This window comes from Protopterus annectens, chromosome 1.part1 (genome assembly GCF_019279795.1).
Source record: "Protopterus annectens isolate FY-2018-M chromosome 1.part1, PAN1.0, whole genome shotgun sequence".
NCBI classification, from domain to species: Eukaryota; Metazoa; Chordata; order Ceratodontiformes; family Protopteridae; genus Protopterus; species Protopterus annectens.
The window spans coordinates 1,809,284,074-1,809,294,318 of record NC_056726.1 but is presented as its reverse complement, the minus strand read 5'-3'; the positions used below and the strand labels follow the sequence as shown (position 1 = coordinate 1,809,294,318).

Sequence of the window (10,245 nt, the reverse complement as noted above, 5' to 3'; positions counted from 1 at the left end):
CAATATGACATTTTCTGAACATTTTTATTTATTATGAATGACTCTTTTCACAAGTTTTATTCATCTGTAAATTGGGTGAGCCCTGTAAGCTTTGGTGCATTTTTACAGTGGCAACATGTGAACCCCTGTCTTTTTATATGATTTGCTCAGTCACAAGAGGATGTGAGTAAATACTGAAACAATCAGGTCCAGGAGTGTATTATGAAATGAAGTGACATTTCATTGCCTTAACCCTGTGTGATGTCAAGATATACACTTGTACATCTTGCATAAAAAGAAATATGGAGCATCTGACTGTGAAATAGCTCATTTTTTTCTGTGTGTTTTGTGACATTTTGATTTTAGACTGCCTCAAAGGTATTGGCAATTATGACTGGCAAAAAAAGTGTATGATGTAATTTAATTATTTAGCTGCCTACTGCAAATTCCATATATATATATATATATATATATATATATATATATATATATATATATGTGTGTGTGTGTGTGTGTGTGTGTGTTTTAACTTGAGTGGGTCTGTGTATTGTAGGTGTCAAGTATCATTAAAGTAATACTGGTGTCTGTTCCAAGATGCCCTTGCTAGGTCTAGTTCAGAAATATAGAGGTTGAATCATTAGTTAATTGCTATTATAATACCAAACTATTACAAGCATGCATCAAGGTTTCCATGGGAGGCAGGACAGTGGGAAGAGCAAGAAGTATGTACATTTGAAGTTAGAATTAATGTACACATTAATGCATTGCAGTATTTATGCATATGTGTGTATATCTGCATGCATGCTTCTGTTTAGTATTCAGTCTTTTTGTTTACTGACAAAGATGGCAACAGAGAAGTACAAATTCTTAATGTACCACTTTAACTTTGAAGTCATCTTGGTATGCTTTTCTTACCTCCTAACACCCAAAGGTTTGATGTCTCTTAAATATGGAAGGTTTCTGTTTTGCTTAGGGAAATTCAACTTTCAGTGTTTGGCGATGGCAGCATTGTATTCTGTTTGTTGGTTAAGATGTTAAAAGAGAGCTAATTGATGCAAGGCATCTCTGATACTGATGTAGCTATCTGTTTCTGTTACAGCACATCTTGGTACTGAATGCAGGACAATTTTAATCTGGTACAGGGACTGGCCTTTTACGAAGTTGTTACTGGTGGTAAATGATGTCTTATTCTGTCTCTTCCTCATGGATTCATTGTATAACATACTGGTTCTATTCACTGCATTACTATTTTATGTCATTTCACTTTACTTAGCATTTACTAATATGGTTGATCATAGGCAGCATAACAGAGAGAACAAGGACAGCTTATTAGCCTTTTACTTCAGTTATAAAAATAGCATGTTAAAAGCCTAATCAGAATAAGCATGTTTGATGCATGTGACAAGGCAGTGTTTTGTGTACGTTTCTATCAGCAGATGTAGGTCAGTAATATATGAGACAGAACTACCGAGTGGCATAGTTTGTGACTGTTGTTGACTTTTGGAATATCAATAATTAATATAAATGTAGCTAGAGGCAAACCCTGACATTATCTTCTTTTCTAGCCTGAAACACTGTTTGAGAACACTTCTTCACTAAATGCAGCAGCTGTGGTGGATCACACTGGAGAGGAATCCATAACACTTGACAGGAAAGCCGAACTGGAAAAACTAGACAGCCAGGAATTGCACAGACAGCTCTCAGAGGTGGACCCAGAAATGGCAGCCAGGCTGCACCCACATGATAAACGCAAGGTAGCAAGGTATTAGAAATCTCACTGTTTCTTCCTTCTGTAAACAACAATTACCTTTATTTTATTTTTTGTGATTTCTTACCTGTTTTGTAGATGAACCGTTGTATTACATGCAGCAGAGAAGATTGCGATGTATGTTTGCATGATTTCTGATTATAGATAGTTTAGTTCTCTGTTTTGACAGTGCAGATTTACCTCTTTAGCTTGCCTACAGTGTCTGTATTTGGAAACTCAGGGTTTATGTAACTTTATGTATCTTTGTTTTCCCAGGTCAAAGGGTTACCTTTTGCAGAAATATGTCATTTTCACCAATTCTGCTCATATTGGTAAAGGGTTCTGTGTCATCTTTAAAATGTTGTTATTGTAAGCTATATGAGATTAAGTAAACAGGCTAAGGTGTATTTATTTCATTTTATATCTTTGAATTTTGCCTGTAACTTTCCTGGCAGATATGAATGAGGTAGTGGTTTTATCATCTGTAATTTAAGAAAATTTTAAAGTGATTTTGTAGTGTTAATAAATGCATTGTGGTTATGGTGTATGATTAATCAGATGCTGCGATACATTTTTCTGTGTGTATATACTTATTTATTTGGTCTGTCTTTTAATAAAAAGCTTCACAAACCTTTTTAAAAAACACATACCAAATAAATTTAGTGTTTGCTACTGTGACATTACATTTGGGGCAATGGGTGTTGTGTTCATGTACTTTAATGGGACACTTTCACACATGGGCAGTGGTGTGCCTATTAAAGTCTCTGGACACAACACATGTTTTTTACTGCACTGATACCACTAAGGTTAAAGTTTACTGTTTTAAAAAGTGTTTTGATCCTATGAACTGTAGTCAAGAAAGTTCCCTAATGGTCACAGATGCTGTTTGGCAGATGTTCATCGTGTTACCCTGCTGCAGTCATCACACTTGGGTTATCCTGCCATCAGGCGGTCCCGCAGTCAGCCCGAATTCCAAAGTCTTGGTCCGGCGTTGGTTGCTGTCGCTTCTTCCCTGACGTCAGTGTGCCAGGGATATATAAGAGGCATCCAATGCCATTTTCTTCAGTCTTTCTTGCCGCGCAGTGCCCGAAGCAGAAGCAGTTCGCAAGTGCCGGTCGGTCGACACCTGAGATTTTCGATTTGAATTTCAGTCTGAAGTCTTCATTAAAGCTAAGTACCCCGTTGGGGAACATTTTCTTGCCTCAGTCCGATGTCAGAAAAAGTTAACAATTGCATTTCTTGTGGGAAGCAAATACCTCATAAGGACTTCCATTCCTATTGTATTCCCTGCCTAGGCCCAGACCACAACGTCACAGGTTGTCGGTTTTGCACTAGGTTTATTAAACGAATTATCAAAAGCCGTTTTGACTTCACATGGCATTACTTTGGTAGGAAATTTAATTATATCATGCCATCGGAGCAGCCGATGACCGCCACTCATAAAAAACGCAAGGATAAGGACAGGCAGCCTAGGAATAAGCCAGACACAGAGGCCTCAGCTGGGCCTGTCGCCGGTTCTCCGGTTTTCAGTGAGGTGCCTACGCAGCCCCTGACGACCGCAGAGCTGGAACCCCAAACAGCTGCGGATTCCCATGCGGAGTCTACTAGGCCGATGCAGCCTTCCACCGACACTGGAGCAGAACTAGACACCGGTGCAACGGAAACACCTTCGGTTTCTGAAGGTGTCTTCAGACCGACTACACTCACCATTAAATCTTATGCTAAACTTAAAACTCCGTTAAAACCAAAGAAAACTGTACATCAGTCTACAGTTCAAGGCCCCATGCCTAAGAAACAGATGCTTAAGATGGTTGAAGATTTGATTACCCTTATCAGGGCTTCCCATCCCCCTCCTGATAAAAGACCAAGACAAGAGGAGGATTATGCATCCTCTAACCAGGTTTCTCTCTCCTCAGATTCTTCTGAGGAACAGGATTACACTTTTCCACCTTATGAAGATTATGATGCTGAAGACTCTATTCCCTCAGCATCTCCCCCTGAAGACTACTCCTTTGGGGAAACTTTACATACCATGAGGGAACATTTCCACTGGGAAGGCCAGGATTACTCAGATTCTAAGAAAAGGCTCCGAGAGTTCCTTTTACTACCCCAGCACAAACCTCTTGCTATACCTCCTGTTCTGGATATTGTGGATGATGTTTACTTGGAGTCTAGTTTAAATCCGGACTCTCTTCCTCCTGCTCCAGCCAAACCAGACAGATACTACAGAGTACCTGACTCACACAAATTCCTTTATAAAAGCCCTGTAGCTGACCCAGAAACAATTTCCCAGGGTCCTAAGGGAGCAAAAGCTTCTATGGCTAAAAATCCTGTGCCCTCTGAAAGGGATTCCAGAGCTCTAGATAGATGGGGAAAGAAAATATACACCTCAGCTACTCTGGCTATGAGAGCATTAAATTGGCAGTTTCACATGTTGAAATATCAACAATTTCTAATGTCTCAGTTAAAACAAAAAAACAAGAACTGCCTGAATTCAAAGAAATGCAGGATCTGTTGCATGCAGCTGAACAGGTGGGCAAACATACTTTACAATGCGGATTTGATTCATTGGAAGCTTCTTGTAGAGCAGCTGTTACGGGCTCTGTCATACGTAGGCATGCTTGGTTAAAAGAACAAACCCTCCCTGACCATGTTAAAGCAAAATTATTGGATGCACTTTACAACAGGATGTATTATTTGGTGTCAAAGCAGAGGAGGTTTTAAAGAAAATGGAGGATAAGGCAAAGTCTATGCAAACGGTCAAGGATTTTTTGCAGGTACAACCCCCTCGATTCAGCAGAAATTGGCCAACAAAAAACTGGTCCTTTCCAGCTTCAGACAGATCACAGAGGGGCAAATACAGACGCCCAAGGGGCAGAGGTCAGTCACAGGGCCCTTACAAACCTCGCCAATGGGGTTCTGCTACCCAGAAAGGAGGAGAAGACAGGCCCCAAGCTAGCAGAAGACAAACACAATGACTATCCTCAAACTTCCAAGCAAATCTCTCCTGGCAACTCCCTTGGGAGGAAAACTAGCATTTTTTGCAGACAACTGGCACATCATCACAAAAGACAAATGGGTTCTAAACATTGTCTCTCAAGGATACAGATTCCACTTTCATACCTTACCAAGGAACAAAGGAATGCCAAACCTGCCACCAAATCAATGGGCAGAGGCACAAAAACAAATTACAGCTCTCATGAACATGAGAGCCATTCAACAGGTATCTACACAGGAGCAAGGACAAGGATTTTACTCAAGACTCTTCCTAGTCCCAAGAAAGGACAAAGCATGGAGACCCATTCTGGATCTTTCAATTCTGAACACCTATCTGCAAGTACCAAAATTCAAGATGCTAACACTACAGCAGCTTCTTCCCATGCTAGGCAAGAATGCTTGGCTAGTCACTTTGGACCTCAAGGAGGCATACCTGCATGTCCCTATCAGACAAAATTGCAGAAGATACCTCTGCTTCATTGCAGGTTCAAAGCATTATCAATTCTCTGCACTGCCCTTTGGCTTATCTACTGCGCCCAGGGTCTTCACAAAATGCCTGGCACCAGTAATTGCATACTGCAGACAAAGAGGTATTCAAATATATTTGTTCCTGTTTTCAAATATACCCATACCTGGATGACTGCCTTATTCAAGCAGAAATCAAAGACATTCTTTTAAAGCATCTGGCATTTGTCAAACACCTTCTAAGTTGCTTAGGATACACAGTAAATGAAAAGAAATCAAAACTAGTGCCCTTACAAAACATAATATTCCTGGGTGCCAGCTTGAATACAACGGCCCAGATGGCTTATCTCACGCTAGACAAGCAACAACAGTTGTTTCAATATTTCAAAATAATGGCAACAAAGACCCAACTCCCTGCAAGAAAAATTCTGCAGGCCTTGGGATTCATGGCATCTTGCATACTACTAATACCATTTGCAAAACTGCATATGAGGAAATTACAATGGTACCTGAAAAGTGTATGAACTCAGCACAGCCACAGCTTGGAAACAATTATACCACTCATTCCCTGCCTTCAACAGGAGTTTCTATGGTGGGCACAGGCATGTCACCTCAACAAGGGTCAGCCTTTCACCTTACCCACAGCCAGGCAAACTATGACAACAGATGCATCGGACTATGCCTGGGGAGCACACATGGCAGGGCAGTGCATTCAGGGCAAATGGACTACAGATCAGAGGCATCTGCATATCAATCAAAAAGAAATGCTAACAGTACAGAATGCTTTCAAGGACCTTCCATCCACTAGCTTGGAAAGTGGACACCCTCTCATTCAGTTGGAAAACATTAACAGTGTATGCCTTCCCTCCTCTACCTCTTCTAGCAAAGGTACTGCTGAAAGTCAGATTAGAGAGGCCACAAATGATACTCGTTGCACCAGACTGGCCACACCAGCATTGGTACCCAATTTTAAGGAACATGGCCCACAGCCCACCATGGATTTTGCCACAAATTCCTCACCTGCTCACCCAGCGAGATTATCAGATTCTACACAGCCAGCTCAAGACTTTAAACCTGGCTGCATGGCAGATTACCTAAACAACCAGCCAACACCTTTATCTAAAGCTGTTATGGATGTCATTCTGGAGGCCAGGAGACCCAGCACCAGGAAAACCTATTCAGACAAATGGAAAAGATTTTGCGCCTGGAACCAGGCTAAAGGCCTAAACCCCCTTGATCCAAACATCCCTCAGATTCTACAATATTTAACTGAGATGTTACACAAAGGACTTTCCTTTTCATCTATTAAGATCCACGCCTCAGCAATTTCAGCTCATTACAGCACGGATCCTCCTTTATTCTCACATCCACTCCTGAGACAGTTCCTCAGAGGGGCTAAGAACTTAAGACTGCCAAAGAGAGCTCCAACACCTACTTGGGATCTCAACTTTGTTCTGGAAAAGCTTACACTTCCACCCTTTGAACCAGCTTTTTCTGCTGATTTAAAATTTCTTTCATGGAAAACTGCCCTACTACTAGCAATAACCTCAGCTAGAAGAGTCTCAGAGCTACAGGCACTAATGGCAGTGGAACCTTTCATAATTTTTCATCAAGACAGAGTCTCTCTACGAACGAATCCTTCCTTTATGCCAAAGGTGGTATCCAGTGTGGCCCTAAACCAAACCATTCACTTGCTCACCTTCTTCCCAAATCCCCAGAACAAAAAAGAAAGACTCCTGCACTCTTTGGACATTCACAGGCAATTACGTTACTACTTGGATAAAACTAAGGCTTTCAGAAAAACTGACCAGCTTTTTGTAGCCTATGCTACAGGATCACAAGGAAAAGCTATCTCAAAACAGACCATTTCAAAATGGATAGGGCATTGCATACGTTTCTGTTACACACATCATGGGAAACCTGTACCTGCTAACATTAGGTCCCACTCCACCAGGGCTACAGCTACATCAGCAGCCTTTCTCAGGGGAGTGCCAACCAAGGATATTCTGGAAGCTGCTACTTGGAGTTCAGTGCACACCTTCACCAAACACTATCACTTACCTCTGTACTCTAAGACTAGAGCTGGTTTTGCCACTGCAGTTTTGCAGGGCTTACTAGCTTTTTCTAACCCTGTCTGACTCCACCTCCCATCCTTAGCTTTGGGATTCAACCCAAGTGTGATGACTGCAGCAGGGTAACATGATGAACATAGTACAGTTTTGTACCTACCGTAAATGTAGATGTTCGAGTGTTCACCCTGCTGCGGTCCAGGTTACCCTCCCTCCATCCCCTCTGAACTAGCTGAACTTATCTGTACCACTCTATCCTATACTACCTCTGTGGTGTATTTGCTTGTGCCTAAGGGTTTTGTTTTATTTTTATATAGCTATATGTATATATATATATATATATATATATATATATATATATTGCCTACCTATTGGGGGCACCTGACATCTGGGGAAAGAAAAACTGAAGAAAATGGCGTTGGATGCCTCTTATATACCCCTGGCGCACTGACGTCAGGGAAGAAGCGACAGCAACCGATGCCGGACCAAGACTTTGGAATTAGGGTTGACTGTGGGCCTGCCTGACGGCAGGATAACCCAAGTGTGATGACTGCAGCAGGGTGAACACTCGAACATCTACATTTATGGTAGGTACAAAACTGTACTTTTTTGCACCACATGCCATGTTGCAAAGGTAAGTTTATAAAACGTTAGAAAATCACATTATTGAAAATAAATGAGGAAAAGTAAAACTATTGGTGATAAAACAGAGAGCTGGTTATGCCTGTTATAAATCGTATCTACATGTGTTTCAGAAGCCAGTTTTACTCCTCATACTTGTAGCCTTTCTTATTTTCCTCCTTTTCTTTTTATATGTTTGGTAAATTTTCTGTTTCTGACATTGTCTCTCATTAACCAAAATGTTTTACAGCATTCTTTACCATTGATCAGTGTCTGCATTTCTGCCTTTTTTATTTTTAACATGTCAGTTTGATGCCAAGCTCTAAGATCTCGCTATTACTGGAATAAAGTGTTACTGCCACTTTTATTCAGCCCCTTAACTTTAAAAATGAGGAAAGGTGACTATTTTTACTGTCCTGCCAATTCCAAAATGGTGTACTGTTTTTTTTTTTTTTTTTTTTGTCTTAAGTCATCACCTTTTAATCTGTAACATAGTATTACAAACATTATTAAGAAAGAAAACATATCATGTTATTGACATGCAGTATACATGCATATTTTTTGACAGCTGCACCCCAGCATTCCATTTTGTTCAATTCCTCCCTTCTTTTACACCTCACTATTCCTCCTAAACATTATTCTACATGTATTTTTCCTGCAAGTTCCATTTATTTCTATGACGTTTGCTCCTTCCCTTTTCTAGAGATCCCACCTCCATGTTGTGTATCTCCCTTATAATATCAAGACCTTCCTTGATCTCGGGAATAAGAGTTTAATTTCCTTTTTCTATTAATTGCTTTTTTGGCAGCCAGTAGCATTATACTTAATAAGACCGTACCTTGTCTAGGCAGTCCAGATCCTATGTCTAAGCTGAAAGGAATCCTTTCCTTAGTTACCAACATTTATTTCCCTAGCATTACTGTCAACGTACTTGGTAGTGAATTTTTAAAATCTGTTAGCTTATTATAACCCCCCCCCAAAAAAAAAAGTAAAACAAAACATGTTATCAATTGCCTCTATCTTCTCTATTAGACCTCCAGCATTTGTTAAATACTTGAGGAAAACTCCTCTGAAATTTTCTTGGTTTATAATAATACACATACAAACACTTTCATGCAAAATTTCTAAACTTTCTGTACAAATTTTCCATATTGTTTCATTTACATTGTCTTTCCATTATCTTTTCCCTATGTATTCTAACCTCCTTTGATTGATTTTATTTCTTACACACAATATTTTATATGCTCTTCTAATTATCCATTTTAACCTCAGCTTTTGTCCTAGACTTGACTAAAAACTGTACCAGAGCTGGTCTTTCACTGTTCTTCTTTCGGCTTTTCCTGGTTAGGGGGCGCCACAGCGGAACTCCGGTCCGCTAATGATTGGCAGTAGATTTTTACGGTGTCGAGGTGCCAGCTCAACCTTCAGCGAAGGCATGCCCATTCACGCATGTCTTTTGAACGCCACTTGACCGCGGGGAGGACATGCAGACTCCACACAAAAGGCATTCCAGCCAAGAATCGAACGGGAGAACCTCTTGCTGTGAGGTGACAACGCTACCGCTGCACCACCACGGCAAATCAGAGCTGGTCTTTTACTAAGTATCCCATATCCATTTCTTTGTACCTATACTCTTGTTTTCAAGCCCAGATATGGAAGAACGCCTGTAACCTGCAGTTCAAATTTCTGCTTAATCTCATCCCACTGTATTACATTTCCTTCCTCAGTAGTTTGCTCCCTGTACATCGGGTCCTTTGCTAATTTCCTACACTAAATTCTAGCCCTCTCTTTGTATAGTTTCTGTACCCATGCTTGCAGACACCTCTATTGATAAAAACTCCTTTCTCCGTTTTCTAACTAGCTTATTTTTTAGATTACTTTCTACTACTTTATGAATATAATATTCTATGTGATTGTCATTTTCCCTAGGGATTTGCATCCAGAGTCCTAGTCTTTCAGTTGAACTCCTCTTGTTTTATCATCATCATTTTGCAATTATGTCTGCTTGAGTTATATATGCAAGCCTTAACTGATTAATTGTAGGGTCCCCATTCAAATCAGGTAACCCTAAATAACCTTGTTGTTCTCTCTGGAGAATCTGTAATATTTGATCTTTTTTCCATACTTGATAGAAATTTGACTATTATTCAATGTGAAGGTGAATTACCTTTTCCAGCAAACTAATCCAGGGATCTATATGCTCTCTCAATACTGAAAGACAGAGCTTCTGGTAGATTCAGATTTTTATGTAGCCATGTAGTCAAGAAGTTTATGTTTTCTCAGTCATATTTTCCAGTATGCCATATATATGTATATTATTTCTTCTCAGTCTGTTTTCCATGCCATCTATTTTTTCAGTAAGCCAAT

The 10,245-nt window shown here is 40.2% G+C and overlaps 1 protein-coding gene across 1 annotated transcript in view; it reads left to right on the top strand.

Annotated features, from left to right (window-relative positions):
• Positions 1 to 10,245, top strand: part of TRIT1 (tRNA isopentenyltransferase 1) — a 1,178,366-nt gene that overhangs the window by 558,599 nt on the left and 609,522 nt on the right. The window contains exon 5 of the mRNA XM_044084772.1: positions 1,545 to 1,741. Within this exon, the coding sequence (XP_043940707.1) occupies positions 1,545 to 1,741 (197 nt within the window). The remainder of the gene's footprint in view (positions 1 to 1,544; positions 1,742 to 10,245) is intronic.